Raw genomic sequence first — 21,289 nt, 5'->3', positions numbered from 1 at the left:
TTGTGTTTTCTTTGATGCAACAATGTTTCACCTGGGCTTATATCTAAAAAGATCTTAAAGAAGGAAAATGGCCCCACAAGTATAAAAATGTTTGTGGGAGCCCTTTTTGTAGTGGTAAGAAACTGGAAATTGAGTGGATGCCCATCAGTTGGGGAATGACTGAATAAATTATGGCATATGGATGTTATGGAATACTATTGTTCTATAAGAAACAATCAGCAGGATGATTTCAGAGAGGCCCAGAGAGATTTACATAAACTGATGCTAAGTGAAATGAGCAGAACCAGGAGATCATTATACACGGCAATAAGATTATACGATGATCAATTCTGATGGCCCTCTTCAACAATAACATGATTCAAACCAGTTCCAATTGTTCAGTGATGAAGAAAGCCATATACATCCAGAGAGAGGACTGTGGGAATTGAATGTGGTTCACAGCATAGAATTTTCACTCTTTTTGTTGTTTGCTTGCATTTTACTTTGCATTTCTTTTTTTTCTTGTGTGGCATGATAATTATATAAATATGTATACATATATTAAATTTAATACATATTTTTACATGTTTAACATATATTGGACTACTTGCCATCTAAGAGAGGGCATGGGGGAAGGAGGGAAAATTGGAACATAGGGTTTTGCAAGGGCTAATGCTGAAGAATTGTTCATGCATATATTTTGAAAAATAAAAAGCTTTAATAAAAACAACAACAAAATTAGCACAAGGTAGCAGAAAAATCAATCTTTTGTTGCATTTCGCTTCAGAGCCTGCCTTGAGAGCACAATCATCTGCAAACCTATCCAAAAATGCAAACAAAAAAATCATGTCCCAATTTCATTTTAGTCTTGGCTTAAAGCCTTTTCAAGTTAAATAGTTTACCTTCTATATGGTTGCTGGCCTTGATAATGATGTCATCCTCAATGAAGGCTTCTGACAACATTGATGAAAACATCTAAAAAGTATGGGAGCAAGTATGTAGCCCTCTTTCATTTCACTGGTGATTGATGATTCAAGAGCATTTTCTATTATCCATAACCTGAGCTAGCACGCCTACCAAACTGAAAGTCTTCAGAGTCCCTCTGCTGACTTCATTATTGTTTGCCTGTGAAACCTGAACAGTATGCCAGTGTTGTCAGGAAACTAAATCACTCCATTCCATTTGAATTGTCAGAGGAAGATTCTGAAGATTACATGGCAATGTAAGATACTGGACACTAATAAGGTACTTTTTCTAGCCATACTGCCAAGTATTCAAATTCTCCTACAGAGTTTCTCCACTTGTTGTTAAAAGATGGCTCCACATATGGATGGTGTGGTGCACCAACTCTCCCTCCACTTTTGTCTTGACATGTAGCCTTTCCAAGTAAGTCATTTACCATTGTACGGTAGCTGACCTCGATGCTGCTTCCATCCTCATTGAAGATGTCTAGCAACATTATTTATATACCATGTTTGCTGAATAGACTGTTTTACAAAAAATTCACACAAAAGAAGCAATCTCACAGAGGTCAAAAGAAGCAATGCAAGAACAATCCCAAGATTTCTCTAAAGAACTCTGGTATTGATATGGGTTAAAGATTCCTTTCTAATTCCCAGCCCCCATGAATCCCAATGGGAGATATCTGGTATTTCCCAGCCCCCACTGGATCTGAGCTAACTTGGGCTGTCCCAGCCCCCCCTCTAATGATCTGCTCAGGTTTCCCCAAACCCCACTCCCAGCACAAACAGTTCCTTAACTAAAAACCCATTGAATTCTATTCAATTCTAACCCTGGCTGAAACCCACCAGGGTTTCATGGGACTCCACCCATGGGCCCCTTCACCAAAAGCACCCCAGTATAAAGGAGAGAGAGTCCACTCTTTGCAGGAGCCCCAAACATGGCATTCTTAAGCCGGCCATGTTTGGGTTCCTGTCTGCCTGGCGCCAGTATGGCCCTGCTGTCTTTCTACCTTTACCCTTATTTCCAAAGCCCAAATAAACCTCTTTAATTAATCTAGGTTTTTGGGTCTGTAAATTCCTTTACAGGGGACTCTCGGCCGCTACTAGACCTCATTTAACTCTGTATTCTTGTGCCAAATCCAAAGGGGTTGCAGGGGAGCTCTATTTGACTCCCTATACCCAGAACCTGCCACTAGACCTCAATTAACCCTAATTTCATCTAGGTACCCCTTACCTAATTCTCATCAGTATCAAATGTGAGACATTGAAGACACTGGCAAAGAAGTGCTCCACACGGTATGCTCATATCAAAAAAGGTGCTGTGCTCTAAACAAAGCAGAATTGCAGTAGCTCAAAAAAAAACAAAAAATGCATACATTTAAAGAAATCTTTATTTCATTTCTCTAAGTGCCAATTAGCCCTGATGTTCCAACTCCTCTCCTTCCAATACAGGACAAGTAGACTTTTTAAGTATCAAACCCCACAATGCTTAATCCAGTCAATGTAAAGTCATCATCTCTTTTCACTGACCATCCTTCTTCACCCATAGGAACATTCATGAATGGAAACCCCTTCCATCTCCAAAGTAAGATCTTATTCCTTCCTTCCTTTTTTTTAATTTTTAACTCCTCTTTCTCACCCACTCACCTGCAGATTCTTTTCTTTCTGAGACCTCAGAGGTTATCTTCCCCTTCATTGCTAGTCCTTGATTTTACCCCAGGGCATCACACATTCCTCTATCTGTCCCTCTTTCCCTACTTTTTATGTGCCCTCCCATGGCCCACACTAAAAAGCATTGATTCAGCTGTAATGAGGGTATTGGTAAGTTCTTTCTGTAATGCCCCCTTTCTGTCTCTTCACTATTACCTTTACCAAACTTTGACCTTCATTCCTGTTTCTTCATGTGCATTTGAAAGAAGTCTTACTGGTCTCTCTGTTGTCACTTTGTTACTCTTGCTGTTCTTAATGCTGCATTTATTCACTCCTGTTTTGCTGTTGTTTAGGGTATTTAAGAGGCAAATAAAGTCACCTTTTAGGCAAATATCTGTTTGGCATCTGAACAATGTGGCCAGCCCATCAGAATTGTGCTCTCTGCAGCAGAATTTGAATGCTTGGCAGTTCAGCTTATGAAAGGACTTCAGTGTCCTTTCCTTATCTTGTCCAGTACCTTATCTTGCTAGATGATCTTCTGAATCTTCCTAAGACAATTCAAATGGAATGGAGTGATTGTTTCCTGGCATGGAGCTGGTATACTATCTAGATTTCAAAAGCAAACAATAAGGTCAGCACAACCTCCTGTAGACCTCCAATTTGGTAAGCAGTCTAATTACCTCTGGCAACACAGCTAAAACATCATGTTAAAAGCATGGTAACAAGCACACAGGCCTAGTTTCACTGGTGATTGGGAAAGCACAAGAGCATCATCCATTATTCAGTACCCATGTACACATGCCATCATGGAACTGGCATATAATACTGATGAACTTCTCTGGGCAACCAAATTTTGCCAAGATCTTCCATAAGCCTTCAAAATTAAGAATATCAAAGGCCTTGGTTAGATTGATGAATGTTATATATAGACCTCTGTTCTTCCTCTGGCATTTCTTCTGGAATTGTTAGGCAGCAAATACCATATCAACTGTTCTATGGCTCTTTCTGAAGCCACACTACTTCTCAAGTAGATGACCATCTTTTGGGTGAACAATGAGCCTATTAAGGAGGACTCTGGCAAGAATCTTGCCAGCAATGACTAAAAGAAAGACCCCCAGTGATTGTCACAGGACACAAAGAACACAGTAACCTAGTGTTTGACAAATCCAAAGATCCCTGTTATTGGGGTAAGAACTCAATATTTGACAAAAACTTCTGGGAAAACTTGGAAAGAAGCCTGGCAGAAACTAGGAATAAATACTAGGAATTCACATCATATACCAAAATGTACTCAAAATTAGTGCATGATTGAGACATAAAGTATAATAACAGAAGCAACTTACTGGAGCAGAAAAAAAAAACTACCTGTCAGATTTATGGGTAGGAGAAGAATGTATGACAAAACAAGAAATCAAGAAGTTGAGAGGAAACAAAATGGATAGTTTTGAATAGATAAATTTATTTTTTGCACAAACAAAACCAATGTATCTAAAATTAGAAGTAGGAATTGAGAGAAAAAGGAAAAAAATCTTTTCAGAAAGTTTCTGTAATAAAGGACTCTTTTCTAAAATAATAGAGAGGACTTCCGGCCAAGATGGTGGCGTGGAGGCAGACAGCTGCTTGAGCTCCGCATTTTCTCTCAGAACTTACTTCATGACAAGCCTCAGAGTTAATGCTTAACTGAGAAAGAAACACACAAATTATCACCAAGAGAAGACATCCTTGAAATTCGCTAGAAAAGGTCTGTGTTTGCTCAGGGGAGGGTCGAACAGACTGGGTGCAGACTGAGGGCAGGCAAGCCAGAGCAAGACAGGCAGCTAACACAGCTCTGACAGAGTGGGGAGGGGTACAATCTCTGCCCAAAAAGGCTTTTACCCCAGTGTGGATATTCCGTTTTGGCAGCAAGCCAGGAGCAGGGAGAGGGTGTAAACACCGGAGGTGAAGATTAAAACCCTGGAAAGCTAGCCTCTCTCAGAACCGGGCCACCCCCACCCCCACCTGGAGTGACTCAGCGCGTTCTCGGAGCCTCAGAGCGCAGACTCAGCACAGCCATCTCTGTCCTGTTAGTGGCTCCCTGCTGCCCTACCCCCAGTCTGTAGAGGAAGCCCATTAACATCATCCAGCCCCATCCCCCCCCAAACAGACCAATTGTTTCTCTTGTCAGTTTGTTTTCTTCGATTCCCGCTCTGACAAAATGAACAAAAAATTCAAAAGGGCTCTAACCATTGACAGTTTCTGTATGGAGAGAGAGCAGACGTCAAATAATGAGGAGACTAAAAACAGACTGTCCCCAGAGGAATCCCCTAAGGGGGATATGATCTGCTCCTCAATATATAAGACTCTCATAGAGGAAATCAAAAAGGCTCTCACAAGAGAGCTAGAAGAGAAATAGGAAAAGGAAAGGGAAGTTTGGAAAGAGAGCCTGGAGAAGTCATCCAGAATGGATAAAGAAATCAAATCATTGAGAAACAAAATTAGTGAATTGGAAAAAGTAAACAACTCCAAGGAAAACAGGATTAGTGAGCTGGAAAAGGTAAACAACTCCAAGGAAAACAGGATTAGTGAGCTGGAAAAGGTAAACAACTCCAAGGAAAACAGGATTAGTGAGCTGGAAAAAGAAAACAGCTCTCTAAAAAATAAAATGGATAAAATGGGAAAAAATTCCACAGAAGATAAAAACTCAATTGGACAATTACAAAAAGATATAAAAAAAGCGAGTGAAGAAAATACATCACTGAAAATTAGACTCAAACAAGTAGAAATGAATGAATCAAGGAGAAACCAAGAGGTAGTCAAGCAAAACCAGAGAAATGAAACAATTGAAAAGAATATCAAGTACCTTATTAGAAAGACAACAGACCTGGAAAACAGACCAGGAGAGATAATTTGAGAATAATCGGACTCCCGGAAAAATGTGAGGAAAAAAAGAGCCTGGACACTATTTTTGAGGAAATTGTCAAAGAGAACTGCCCAGACGTTTTGGAAACAGAGGGTAAAATAGACAATGAAAAAATTCATTGATCACCTACTGAAAGGGACCCTAAAATCAAAACGCCAAGAAATATAGTGGCCAAGTTCAAGAACCATCAGACAAAGGAAAAGATACTGGAAGCTGCTAGAAAAAAAGCAATTCAGATATAGAGGAGCCACAATAAGGATAACCCAGGATCTAGCAGCATCTGCATTAAAAAATGAAAGGCTTAGAATATGATATTTCAAAAGGCTAAGGAACTTGGTATGCAGCCAAGAATAACTTACCCAGAAAAAATGAGCATTGTTTTCCAGGGAAGAAGATGGATATTTAACGAAATAAATGAATTCCATCTATTCTTGATGAAAAAACCAGACCTACCTAAAATGTTTGATCTTCAAATACAGAACTCAAGAGATTTCTAAAAATGTAAAAAGAAATCTTGAGAACTATACTTCTGTAATAAAAATATGTAAAGAACATATGTATAATTTGTCCCAGAAACTAGAGGTGGAAAGAAAATTATATCATAAAAAAGTGTAAAGTGGTGGTACTACATCTCATGAAGAGGCAAAGGTAACCTATTATATCTAAGAGAAAGAAAGGAGGGAGATGAACATAGTGTGTATCAATAGACATATTCGATTTATGGTGAAACTTCTTCCACTGCATTGAAAAGTGAGAGGGAAGGACTAAGCTAAGGGGAAGGGAATGTAAAAATTGTGAGGAAAAGGGGTAAAATAAGGGGAGGAACTTTAAGGTGGGGGACGGATACTAAAAAGGGAGGGCTGTGAAAAGCAAGTGGTGTTCACAAGTTTAATACTGGGTAGGGGGGTAAGAGGGAAGGAAAAGAGAAAAGCATAAGCAGGGGTTAACAGGATGGCAAGCAATATAGAATTAGTCATTCTAACCATAAATGTGAATGGGGTAAATTCCCTCATAAAGAGGAAGCAGTTAGCAGACTGGATTAAAAGTCAGAATCCTACTATATGCTGTTTACAGGAAACACACCTGAAACAGGGTGATACTTCAAACTAAAAGTAAAAGGGTGGAGCAGAATCTACTATGCTTCAGGCAAAGCCAAAAAAGCAGGGGTAGCCATCCTCATCTCAGATCAAGCAAAAACAAAAATTTATCTAATTAAAAGAGATAAGGAAGGGCATTATATCCTGCTAAAGGGTACCATAGATAATGAAGCAATATCAATATTAAACATATATGCACCAAGTGGTGCAGCATCTAAATTCTTAAAAGAGAAATTAAGAGAGCTGCAAGAGGAAATAGATAGCAAAACTATAATAGTGGGAGATCTCAACCTTGCACTCTCAGAATTAGATAAATCAAACCACAAAATAAATAAGAAAGAAGTCAAAGAGGTAAATAAAATACTAGAAAAGTTTGCTATGATAGATCTTTTGTGAAAGCTAAATGGAGACAGAAAGGAGTATACTTTCTCCTCAGCAGTTCATGGAACCTATACAAAAATTGATCATATACTAGGACATAAAAACCTCAAAATCAAATGTAGTAAGGCAGAAATAGTAAATGCATCCTTTTCAGACCACAATGCAATTAAAATTACATTTAATAAAAAGCCAGGTGAAAATAGACCAAAAAATAGTTGGAAACTAAATAATCTTATACTAAAGAATGATTGGGTAAAACAGCAAATCATAGACATAATTAATAACTTCACCCAAGAAAATTACAATAATGAGACATCATATTAAAATATTTAGGATACAGCCAAAGCAGTAATAAGGGGAAGTTTTATATCTCTACAAGCCTACTTGCATAAAATAGAGAAAGAAAGGGCCAACGAACTGGTCTTACAACTAAAATTGCTAGAAAAGGAACAAATTAAAAACTCACAGACAAACACAATACTTGAAATTCTAAAAATAAAAGGTAAGATTAATAAAATTGAAAGTAAAAAACTATTGAATTAATTAATAAAACTAAGAGTTGGTCCTATGAGAAAACCAACAAAATAGAAAACCCTTAGTAAACCTAATTAAAAAAAGAAAAGAGAAAAAGCAAATTGTTAGTCTTGAAAATGAAAAGGGAGAACTCACCACTAATGAAGAGGAAATTAGAACAATAGTTAGGAGCTACTTTGCTCAACTTTATGCCAATAAATTCAATAACTTAAATGAAATGGAAGAATACCTTCAAAAATATAGCTTGCCCATATTAATAAAGGAAGAAGTAAGTAGTCTAAATAGTCCCATCTCAGAAAAAGAAATAGAACAAGCTATTAACCAACTCCAAGAAAAAATCCCCAGGACCAGATGGATTTACATGTGAATTCTACCAAACATTTAAAGAACAATTAACTCCAATGCTATATAAACTATACAGAAATAACTACACCCAGAGAAGGAACACTGGGAAGTGAATGTAAATTGTTAGCACTACTGTCTATCTACCCAGGTTACTTATACCTTCGGAATCTAATACTTAATGTGCAACAAGAAAATGGTATTTACACACATATATTGTATCTAGGCTATATTGTAACACATGTAAAATGTATGGGATTGCCTGTCATCGGGGGGAGGGAGTGGAGGGAGGGGGGGGATAATTTGGAAAAATGAATACCAGGGATAATATTATTTAAAAAATTACTCATGCATATATACTGTGGGAAAAAAAATTCTAAATTAAAAAAAAGAGAGATTGAAGGAGTCCTACCAAATTCCTTTTATGACACAAACATGGTACTGATACCTAAACCAGGTAGATCAAAAACTGAGAAAGAAAACTATAGACCAATTTCCTTAATGAATATTGATACTAAAATCTTAAATAAGATATTAGCAAAAAGACTTCAGAAAATCATCCCCAGAATAATACACTATGATCAAGTAGGATTTATACCAGGAATGCAGGGCTGGTTTAACATTAGGAAAACTATTAGTATAATTGACTATATTAATAATCAAATTAATAAAAATCATATGATAATTTCAATAGATGCAGAAAAAGCATCTGATAAACTCCAACATCCATTCCTACTAAAAATGCTTGAGAGTATAGGAATAAATGGACTATTCCTTAAAATAATAACGAGCATATATTTAAAACCATTAGGAAACATCATATGTAATGGCGATAAACTAGAAAGAACCTTTCCCTGTAAGATCAGGAGTGAAACAAGGTTGCCCACTATCACCATTACTATTCAATATAGTACTAGAAACGCTAGCCTCGGCAATAACAGCCGAGAAAGAGATTCAAGGAATTAGAGTAGGCAATGAGGAAATCAAACTATCACTCTTTGCAGATGACATGATGGTATACTTAGAGAACCCCAAAGACTATGCTAAAAAGCTATTAGAAATAATTCAGAATTTTAGCAAAGTTGCAGGATACAAAATAAATCCACATAAATCCTCAGCATTTTTTTACATTACCAACACAATCCAACAGCAAGAGATACAAAGAGAAATTCCATTCAAAATAACGGTCAATAGTATAAAATATTGGGGAATCCATCTACCAAAGAATAGTCAGGAATTATATGAGCAAAATTACGAAACACTTGCCACAAAAATAAAGTCAGATTTAAATAATTGGAAAGACATTAAGTGCTCTTGGATAGGCCAAGCGAATATAATTAAGATGACAATACTCCCTAAACTAATCTATTTATTTAGTGCTATACCAATCAGACTTCCAAGAAGCTATTTTAATAACCTAGAAAAAATAACAACAGAATTCATATGGAACAACAAAAGGTCGAGAATTTCAAGGGAAGTAATAAAAAAAAATTAAATGAAGGTGGTCTAGCTGCACCTGATCTAGAACTATATTATAAATCAACAGTCACCAAAACCATCTGGTATTTGCTGAGAAATAGACTAGTTGATCAGTGGAATAGGTTAGGTTCACAGGGCAAGATAGTGAATAAAAACAGCAATCTAGTGTTTGACAAACCCAAAGATCCCAACTTTTGAAATAAGAACTCATTATTTGACAAAAACTGCTGGGAAAACTGGAAATTAGTATGGCAGAAACTAGGCATGGACCCACATTTAACACCACATACTAAGATAAGATCAAAATGGGTCCAAGATTTAGGCATAAAGAACGAAATCATAAATAAATTGGAGGAACATGGGATGGTTTACCTCTTGGACTTGTGGAGGAGGAAGGAGTTTGTGTCAGGGAGAACTAGAGACCATTATTGATCACAAAATAGAACATTTTGATTACACCAAATTAAAAAGTTTCTGCACAAACAAAACTAATGCAAACAAGATAAGAAGGGAAGTAACAAATTGGGAAAACATTTTTACACTTAAAGGTTCTGATAAAGGCCTCATCTCCAAAATATACAGAGAATTGACTTTAATTTAAAAAAATCAAGCCATTCTCCAATTGATAAATGGTCAAAGGATATGAACAGACAATTTTCAGAGGAGGAAATTGAAACTATTTCCACTCATATGAAAGAGTGTTCCAAATCACTATTGATCAGAGAAATGCAAATTAAGACAACTCTGAGATATCATTACACACCTGTCAGATTGGCTAAGATGACAGGAACAAATAATGATGAATGTTGAGGGGATGTGGGAAAACTGGGACATTAATGCATTGTTGGTGGAGTTGTGAAAGAATCCAGCCATTCTGGAGAGCAATCTGGAATTATGCCCAAAAAGTTATCAAAATGTGCATACCCTTTGACCCAGCAGTGCTACTCCTGGGCTTATATCCCAAGGAAATACTAAAGAAGGGAAAGGGACCTGTATGGGCCAAAATGTTTGTGGCAGCCCTTTTCATAGTGGCTAGAAACTGGAAAATGAATGGATGTCCATCGATTGGAGAATGGTTGGGTAAATTATGGTATATGAATGTTATGGAATATTATTGTTCTGTAAGAAATGACCAACAGGAGCAATACAGAGAGGCTTGGAGAGACTTACAACAACTGATGTTAAGTGAAACGAGCAGAACCAGGAGATCATTATACACTTCAACAATGATACTGTACAAGGATGTATTTTGATGAAAGTGGATATCTTCAACATAGAGAAGAGCAAATCCAATTCCAATTGATCAATGATGGACAGAATCAGCTACATCCAGAAAAGGAACACTGGGAAATGAGTATAAACTGTGAGCACTGTTTTGTTTTGTTTTTCTTCCCAGATTATTTTTAGCTTCCGAATACAAACCTTCCTTTGCAACAACAACAACAACAAAATTCAGTTCTGCACATATATTGTACCTAGGATATACTATAAGATATTTAATATTTATGGGAATGCCTGCCATCTAGGGGAGGGGATGGAGGGAAGGAGGGGAAAATTTTGGAACAGAAGGGAGTACAAGGGATAATGTTGTAAAAAAAAATTACCTATGAATATGTACTGTCAAAGAAAATGTTATAATTATAAAAATTAATTTTAAAAAATTTGAAATGAAAAAAAATAATAGAGAACTGAGTCAACTCTATAATAAGAACTATTACCCGATTTATTTAAAAAAAAAAAGATATGAATAGACAACTCTCAGAGGAAAAATCCAAACTATCAAAAGACATGTGAAAAAATACTCTAAATCATTAATTATTAGAGAAATACAAATTAAGACAATTCTAAAGTACTAACTCATACTCAACAGTTTGCCTAAGATGGCCAAAAAGGAAAAAGACAAAACCTATAGTGGATATGAGAAAAGAAGTATACTAATGCACTCTTAGTGGAGTTTAAACTAATTTAACCATTTTGGAATGCAATTTGGAACTATGCTTAAAAAGCCATCAAACTGTGTGATTTTAAAATAAAATACAATATCTTCCCCTAGGATCAGTTATGTTGAAAAAAAATCATTAAATTACATATTCTTTTTGGAAAAAAATTAAATGAATCATATAAAAATATGAAATATAACTCAAAAAATTTTAGATAGTTAATTTGTACTACACGTATAAAGTACTAAGACACTAAAGGAAAAAGACATTTAAATTTACTTTTATATTTAGATTATAATATCTTAAATAAACTATCCTAAATGTCATTAGATCTCTCTCTAATATAAGTTCTAGGGAATAATCATCTCAAAACAAAATATTACAAAGTACTATTGAAAATCATTATGCAAAAGAATTGGAGATTTCATGACAAATGGAAGATAGAGAACCAAGTACTGTCAATTTTAACACATACACATAGGTAGATATATATTTATTTGGTATTACTAAAAGCCTCTCTTATTAAAGTCCACAGCTGTGGAAGCATTCACTATATAAAGTAAAATATCAAACCTAGATCTGCTACTTGCTACCTATATAATTTTAAGTAAGCCATTTCCTATCTCTGGACCCTCAGTTTGTTATAAAATAAGGAGATTTGACTCAATAACATCTAAATTTCTCCTATCTCTAAATCTTTGTCTTCATGAATACAATAAATCCTTTTCCAGTGATTGACCATGGCATGAAATTGACCACGACATATCAAAGGATAGTAGAGAATAAACTAAAAGTTACATACTATAAAATTGGAATACTTTCAACCAAGGGCCTAGATTATGTCTGTCATCCTAAAACTAGCCAGACTAAAGGTTGACAAGTCCCTCCTCAGAAAGTTGGCCACCAGGGATGATTTATTTTGGCCATAATAATTTACATCTACAGTATGTATCTAAACACTTAAATATACTTGCTTTTTTTTTACATATTTAGGATCATAGATTTAAAGCTAAAGGGATCTTAGAGATTATTACGTACAACCCTCTCATTTTACCAATGAGTAAACTGAGGCTCAGAGAGATTAAACAGCTTTCCCAAGTTTACACAACTAGTAAATATCTGAGACAGGGCTCATACCCAGGTCCTCTCCAAGTCTAGTGCTTTATCTACTTTTATACACTTTCTACTATATTTATCAGTAACAGAAGTACCTGCAATGATGAAACCATAGATTCTACAAGAGTAAATGATAACTGGTAATTTGTTAGTTTTTAACTAGCAAATTTAAGAAGTAATTTAAGTATCAAGTCAATAAATCAAAAATGGTCTTGGACAATTCATCCAATCTCTCTTGGCCTCACTTTCCTCATCCACCAAATGGAGATAATTCCTGCCCAATGCTGCCTGCTACAGAGATAGGGCTATTGAAAGCTCAAAAAAAATGCTATCCATGAAATAATTGATAACATAAATATAAGTTACACAAATCACTATATATCATTATTAATGATTATGATGATTATAAAATGATCCAGGTAGTTGGTGGTGGTGGCCTATTTAAAAAAAAAAAAAAAAACTGAGAGCTATACTGATAAAAAAAAAAAGTAGCTCATCCAATGTGATCCATATCCAGAAAAAAAGAAATGACGGAGTCTGAATGCAGATGAAGCACACTATTTTCACTCTCTTTGTTCTTTTTCATATTTTTTCCTTTTGTTCTGTTTCTTCTTTTACAATATGACTAGTCTGGAAATATATGCAACATGTCTGTACATGTAAAATCTATATCACATTGCTTGCTGTCATGGGGAAGGGAAAGGAGAAGGAAGATGATAGAAAAAATTAGAACTCAAAATCTTATTTTAAAATGCTGAAAACTATTTTTACATTAATTAGAAAAAATAAAATATTATTTACATTAAAAATCAATGTAACTAGCACCATCTTTAAAAAAAAAAAGAGTAGCTCATTAAGATTTGCACTAAATGCCAACTAAAGATGTTGCCTCTAACTGAAGTGAGAGATATAAAGACTACCAGCTACTCTTCACATGCCCTAAGGAAGTTTGGGATACAAAAGCAAAAGGAGACAATAAATTTGGTAAGAGAGAAGAAAAGTTTTGCAAGATAGAGAGGGAAATAAATGATGGCAGCTCTCTTCATCAAACAAGAAGGGCAAGAAATAGAAATTATCTACTCCAAACACATTCTAGACTTCAGGAGAATGAATATATCTCTCCTCTGAACTCATAAAACAACTTTCTTATGCTTTTATATTACATCCTCCTACATATTGCAATTATTTATAGGTTGATCTTACCTCCCTACTAGACTATAAATTCCATTAACTCCCATTTCTATACTTATCAATTTACAAAATGTTTTTCTTACAATACTGTGGAATACTGAGTATTTCCCCTGCTAGAGTTTCTATTCCATAATGGCAGAGATCATATCTTATAATTTTTCAGTCTTCCTCCATAAAGCATAGAACAGAGGCATGTATATGTTTAATAAACATGTGTTAAATTGAAAGATATAAATAATTTTAAAGAATAAAAATTACATTTGATTATATAATCCATTTGGCAATTCCTAGACCCAACATTTCATAGTTTATAAATATCTTATATGATAAAAGGAAGGGAAGATGGAAAAAAAACTAGTCATCATTTACAAATATCTGGGCCTTCAAAGTCAATCTTAGACACTGGTGCCAATTGGCAGTGCTTTCCAGGCTCAATAAGCAAGATAAACAAGAAGAATTTGAGTGATAATTACCCTTCGAGCTGCAAGAGTCCCTGCCAGCTCACTGACTCTTGATTTTCTTTGATTTGCTAGCTCTTTGACAGAATTAACTCCATCAGAAAACATGCTTATTAGTAGCTGAAGTGGAACCATGATGTCTAACTCTGATAATACCTGAAGAAAGACAAGCATATATACATATCAAAAGGAGAAAAAATACAGATTTTCAAAATCTAAAGGAGATATAACAATGTTTAAGAAAGTTAATTATTTAACATGAAGTCATTTTGCCTTATAGATTAGTTGAATATCAGTAACAAGTAATGAAGAAAGACAGTGGAGTGGGAGTTGCAAGGCCTATGCTTTAGTTCTTTTGTGACCACCTGTATGGCCTTGGAGAAGTGACTATATTTCTGATCCTTCATTTTCTTGTCTGTAACTTGTAAGTTCCATTAGATTAGGGACTATGCTATTCATTTTTAATTACTTTACTTTCTCCACACTGCCTAACACAGGGATATTGTAAATGTTGATGAAAGGAATAAGAGTGTAAAACCAGAGGATTGAATTAGAGGATCTCTTTAGCTTCTCCTCACTCTTAAAATTCTCTGTTCTAATATTCTTTGTTATGAAGACCATTACTGCTCTAACATTCTATATGCAAGGTTCATTCTAATTTTAGCATTTTATGTTCTAATTTGCCTTCCAGCTCTCATATTTGATGTTCTAATATTCTATGTTCAATAACCTCTTCCACCTCAAATTTACAAATGTTACAAATCTACAAATTATTACCTATCAGAAGTAATAATGATTAATAGCAATAATAAAAGCTAGTTTAAGATTTGCAAAGTGCTTTACAAATATTACCTCACTTTATTATCTCAACAACCCTGGAAAATAAATGCTATTATCATCCCCATTTTGTAGATCAAAAAAAAGCAGGAAAAATTAAGTCACTTGCACAAGGTCACCCAGTCATTAAATGTATGAGGTCAAATTTGAATTCATGTTTTCTTGACTCCACGTCCACAGCCCTTTTCAACTGTACGATCTAGATGCCATGATTTTTTCCTTCTCCTGTCCCCAACACATTTACATTTCTCTTATTCTATAAAGATAGAGAACAATGAAAGTTTATTCCCTCTCACTATAAATAGTAACTAAACACTTCTAAAAATAATTAGGAAGGATTCATTCTCTGGACCAAAATGTGAAGCAAATTCACCAAAATTTCATTTGTGACAAAAACAACAAATAAACAAAAATGATGAATCTCCATAAAATGTATTCTCTTTTTCTGGTACATTCTTCATTCTAATACCACCACCATCTTCGGCTCTGCCTGTCCAATTTCTATCCATCCTTCAGGATGTAGATAAAAAGCTCTCCTCCATAAATCCTTCTTTTTTTTTCTCATAGATCAAAGTGATCTCTCTCACATCAATTCTCTAATAGTATTTGTTACCCTTTTTATGCACTCATCACCCTCTATTTTGTTCTATGGCTCTGTTTATGAGTTACCATCTTCCCTAGTAGGACTAAAGCTCCAAGAAGGCAATGAATACTTGTTATCTAAACTTTATGTCTCCTATATGAAGAAGAAAAATAGAAAACACAATGATTTTGCAAAATCTTGATGAACTAATCCCCCAATCACTTAGCATCCAAATATTAGAAGGTAACCACCCCTTGTTAAAGGAGAAATAAAATATTAACAAACTATGTAAGGAAAAGATAAAATAGGTTGTCTACTTGTTGTCCTTGAGTCCAAAACAACTTCTTTAACAATTGTAAATGTATTTGGTCTCTTTCCTTTGTCTCTTGCCCTTGAACAGTGAATGTTTTCTTACTTTAATAATAAATCCTACCAAATTTTATTCTTTTCTCCATTCAATGTTCACCTTCTTTCTCTACCCCTCTGTCTTGTGTAAAATGCATTATTTATCTAGCTTAAGTTACTAAAGAATGTTGCTGATTGGGCTTGAAATATCATAAAAACAAGTCCACATCCCAGAAAGGTGAATCTGCTTTGTTCTCCCTTTTATTAACTTCTTTAATAAATCTCTTTGCTTTTAGTTTGCATCTTATCTTTAACTCAGTTATCAGACCCCTGCTGACCAAAAGGCCTCTTCAAAGGAATTCAATAAAGATTGCCCTACACCTACCATCCAATACTGGCTTTAATAGTTTAATAATTATTTAATAGCTTAATAACTGTTTGTTAAGTGAATGAATGCTTTCAGCTCTCTAAAGCAGTTATCAGGTAAGATTGAATAGTACAATTATTAGAATTGTACCATTGCCCTTATAGAAACTCTATTCCAAGAAAAGTAGGACTATATCTTATCTAAGTTTTATATCTGCTCTAGTACTCAAAATGCTCTGTACAAGAAAAGTGCTTAATAAATATTTTAATATTAAGTAAGTGAATGAATGAGCTGAATAAAGTTAATAAGGGTCCTAGTTTATCCTTTTTCTAATGTAATATAAAAAGTTCTCCCATTTATACATATGTGGATGAAGATGATGCAGGAGAAGAGTAAGGAAATGATCTTGTATTTATGCAAAACCCAGAAATACTACCATCATTTAGACAATATTTTCACTATTGTCATTTAACCCCAAAGGTATAGCTCTTTTCTTCATGATCAACCAGCATCCCTGACTTACATGAAGCCATAGTAGAGCTTGCTCCTGCACAGAAGAGGGGTATCCTGTGAACCGGCAACTGATAAATCCAAACATCTCTTCCATTGAGAAGGGAAGAGGGCAAAGCTCAATGTCAAACATTTTGCTGCAAAGGAAAAGAATGAAAGTCAATTAATATCAGGAATATATATTCCAACTATCCTGTACTTTGGGGGGTCAAATCATATATACTTTCATACACATACTATTCTTCCACTAGTTTATGTTTTATATGATTCAATCATGTCAGCAGTCACATACAAAAAGTATAAAATTGTACAAAGGCAATATGGAATAATATAATGGCTATAAAGTTAGAAACATCTGGGTTCAAATTCCAACCTGAAACTTAGATAAATTACCATTGTCAAATCACAATTTTTAAGCCTCAGTTTCCTTATTTGTATAATGAATATAATATTACTTATAGAATTATCACAAGACTAAAATGAGATACTGCATATAAAAATTTTTGAAAACTTTAAAACAATATATGAATGTCAGCTTCTATCCTATCATATGAAATGTTTATTTTTTTTACAAAGACTTAGATCTGAGATCCAGTTTTGGTCTTACAACTTACTAAATGTGTCACTTGAGTTATCTGGGGCTCAATTTACCTCATTTGTAAAATTAGAGGAGACAGAACTAGATGAATGCTAAGATTCCTTCTAACTCTAATCCAAATTCAAGAACTCATCACCTGTCATATGAACTATTATATCACCTAATTGAATTCCCTTTTTCCAATATCCCTTTTTTCACTATATCTTCCAAACATTTGGCAAAATAATCTTCATAAAGCACAGATCTGACCATGTTATATCTCTATTTGAAAATCCTCTATGATTCCCTATTTCAAGAAAAGTTATAAACTTCTAAATCTGACATTTAAGACCCCCTATAATATGGCTTTGAGCTATTTGAACAGAGATTTTCATAATATTCCCCTTCATGGTCAATCAAACTATTCCCCAAACTTTACATTGTATTGCCTGACTTCATGCATTCACACTTGGTATCTCAAGTATACACCTTTATTATGTCCACATTTCAAATTCCCTATTATTTTTTAGTACTCAATTTAAGTGCCATATGTTCCTTGAAGCTTTCTTTCATCTTCCCCTAGGGTTTCCTCCTTCTTCAAAGTATCTTATATTATACTATATTGTGTTATGTATGTTGTATTTTTCCATAAGATATAAGTTCTCTATAAGCTCCTTGATGATAAGGATTACTTCATTCTATCTTTTTATCACCAGATCTTAGCATAATTCTTATATATAGCAAGAGCTAAATAAACATTTATCAAATTGAATTTGAATTCAATATAATATGTTCTAACATTTTTTGTTCTGACATTCTGTGTTCTAAGTTTCTTTCCAGTACTGACATTTTATGAATCTATTTACATGTGATATATTCAGAAAGACTCATTATAAGAAATGAATTATTAACAAATATATTAATAATTTATTAGTACTTGTTCTCATTCTTATTAAAGGCTAAAAGAAAGGATTTGGTATCTAAGAAATTAAGATTGAAGCTACCTTCTAGCATTTAACTTTTTCACATTGTTTCTATCCCATCATATAAAATTATAATTATGAATAAATCCTCCATTATATTTATAATTATTCATCATTTAACATGAACAAAGTCTCTTCTGAACAGTGCTCTAATCACTAGATGTAATTCCTTAACTATCATTTAATTCCTAGGATTGAAAACTCCCTTAAGTTCCAGATTTAGCTAACAAATTTCTTGACACTTTGACCTACCTTAATACTTCCCTGAATTCTTTTAGCTGGGTATCTGGGACTTCCGTTCTGATGGCTTCTAGCCACTCTGGCATGATGCATTCCCACACAGGTTGACTGATCACATTGTAGGGAATCAGGCAAAGAATGCGGTTGAGACCTTCCTTTAGCTGAGTCACTGTGCTGCAGGACTTGTCCCAGTACCCACCAACCTAAGGGGATTTCCAATGCCAAAAGAAGAAAGAATATGATATACTTACAACTATCATTGACAAGCATTTCCCCTAAGAAGCTAAGTGTGCTTCTAAAATTAACATCTAGGTATGTTTAAAGCCTATGCTAAAAAGCCCCCAAATAAGTTTGTTTCCTCCTGTGGGATATGTTCACCCATCTGGATTAGGTTCCAAGTGTGCAGCTACTACTCCCATAAAGTAATAGGGTATTCTATGCATTTGGAGCACTAATATTACAGCTAACGAGTCACCACTTGTGCATTTCCCCTTTATATATGGCCAGGAAATACAGAGTCCTTAGCAATATTAGTGACTAAGATGGCATACCCATCTCCAAAACAGTAGCTATAAAACACCCTCCCTTAAATCCAGGGCACAATCATGAAGTACAAGTTAGGCACATGTATATTGGAAACGTAATCAAAGAATTTCCAACTCCAGAACTATCATATCTCAGTTTCCTTTTCTCCTCTTACAAGTCCTCACAATGGTCCCCTTTCAGATATGATACCTGTGAGGAGACTAAAGGCCTCTCTGTATCAATGTTTGCTTAAACTGGATGTCTTCATTCCCTCACTGGACCTCAAACTCTACAATTGTTAGATGGGCATTTCCTCTGGGTGAGTAGTTCTGCTGCTAAACCCCATGGCTGATGGCACAGATGTGTGGGTGAAGGAAAAGGAAAGAAAATGTCCTTCTCCTATCTCTAAATAACTAGGCATGTCTTTCAAGTGTAACACACAATGTATTCCCCATCATTGCTTGTCCAAGGACATCAGTACTCAAGGGATTTATTCACAGTTCATATTGTTGAACAGGATTATCAACAGGATAGTCTCATTTTTACAATTAATTTAATATCTCCATGATGGCTCCTTTTCCGTATTAAGTAGTGAGCTTTCAAAGACCCACTCCCTTACACTGTCACTCTAGTTAAATATTTTCTTGTTCTCAACAAAGTAACTGGGGTGCATTTTGACAAAGACCATAAGGCATATCACAATCTAGAATTTAATATTTTTCCACAAGGATACATGCCCACCTTAGCACTGAGTTTAAGGATTATACTTACTTCCAAATTGACAATTACTTAATTTTAACAAGAAAACACTTATTTTATAAATTTCTCCTAAGTGTTTGCAAAGGCACTCAAATCAAATTCAATAAAGAAAAAGAATATCTTCCTCCTCAGAGGGAAGCCTGGTTCAGAAGACTTCAAAAACATGTAGGTCCTTTCCCCCCTAGGTTTTAAGAACCTGGGGTCTACTGGCAATATACCTTCACATAAGAAATCACACAGCTTTGTCTTTGTTCTTATTTAATAACACAAAATCCCTAAGCAGTGAGGGAGAGGGGGAAACTTGTCCAATTCTCTCCCACTAAAGGGCCTCTTTGCTCTGGATTCAAATATGCAGAAAAGGTTCAGTCCTAGTGTTGAGGTTCAAAGGAGACCCCAAGAGGTTGGGATTTCAGATTGGTGTCACAAGGTGTCTCAAAAGAATTTGCAGGCTTGAACCCATCTCCAAGTCAAGAGGTGAAGTTTATTATAATTGCAACACCAATTGAAACAGATTAAGTTCCAAAAGAATTTAGAAAAGAAGCAAAAGAAAGAAGATAAATTTGTAGGGAAAAGATAAAGAGATCAGGTACTTCATGCCACTAATATGCTAATTTTATGGCTTAGAAGTGGAGTTCAGGAATGGTCTGGTGTGCACCTCATTTTTGTCTCAGAAACTTTGTTAGAGATTGCAATTTGACAGCCAACATTGTTTGTGGAGCAACAGCACTCCCAAAGCCAGGTGGCTTTAGGGTTAAGGCCAAGGTAGCACTGGGGTTACTGCCACATCTCTTCTAGAAGCAGCATCCCATCACTAGGAAATGAAATTTCTCCTGGGTCCCTTCAATACCCAGGACACCCCCAATCTCTTCAAAGTCTATTATAATACATCAGATATACAACTAGAAGTATGAACTTGCCCTCACTAGGACAAGTAAGTTGAGGAAAATAAATTCAGAGAAACTCCTAAAAGGTTTTGGGCTCCCAAAAATGTATTAAAACTTGGAACTGATTGTTTGGGAATTTAATTTTAGCTTAAAATTAGCATTTTAAAACATTTTAAGGATTAAAAAGCATTTTACATATACTATCTCATTATAGTCTCAAAACAACCTTAGGAGATAAGGACTATCATTTTTCCCATTTCACAAATGAAGAAACTGAAGCAGTCAAAGGTTAAGAGACTTGCCCAAAATTACAGTAAGGAAATGTCTGAAACAAAATTTGAACGCAAGTTTCCCTAACTCCAAATTCAGAGCTCTATTCACTGTGCCATCAAGCAATAGTTATAGACTAAGGCAAGCAGTCAAAATTTGGACAAAAGTTTGTTTTATATTGTTTTGTTTTTAAATGAACATTAATTAATTAGTTCACAAAGTTCCAGTTATCTATATTCTGGGAAATGCCACACATCCATGGTATTCATATTTGTTGCCATTTTCATAGTACAGCATAATAATGCAACAGGTACTAGTGCACAATATTAAACCATTAAAAAGTTATTTCAAAACACAACAAAAAGTCCAAAGATAAGAGAA

The 21,289-nt window shown here is 34.9% G+C and overlaps 1 protein-coding gene across 13 annotated transcripts in view; it reads right to left on the bottom strand.

Annotated features, from left to right (window-relative positions):
• The window catches only part of UNC79 (unc-79 homolog, NALCN channel complex subunit), a 318,327-nt gene that overhangs the window by 178,874 nt on the left and 118,164 nt on the right, over positions 1-21,289 (bottom strand). For all 13 annotated transcript variants that reach the window (XM_074289679.1, XM_074289683.1, XM_074289680.1 and 10 more), the window contains 3 exons: positions 18,483-18,673; positions 16,684-16,807; positions 14,044-14,184 (listed from right to left, as the gene is read on the bottom strand). In XM_074289679.1, coding sequence (XP_074145780.1) covers positions 14,044-14,184; positions 16,684-16,807; positions 18,483-18,673 — 456 coding nt within the window. The remainder of the gene's footprint in view (positions 1-14,043; positions 14,185-16,683; positions 16,808-18,482; positions 18,674-21,289) is intronic.

This window comes from Sminthopsis crassicaudata, chromosome 2, assembly GCF_048593235.1.
Source record: "Sminthopsis crassicaudata isolate SCR6 chromosome 2, ASM4859323v1, whole genome shotgun sequence".
NCBI lineage: Eukaryota > Metazoa > Chordata > Mammalia > Dasyuromorphia > Dasyuridae > Sminthopsis > Sminthopsis crassicaudata.
Note: the sequence above shows the minus strand (reverse complement) of the source record. Positions and strands in the feature narration are given on the sequence as shown.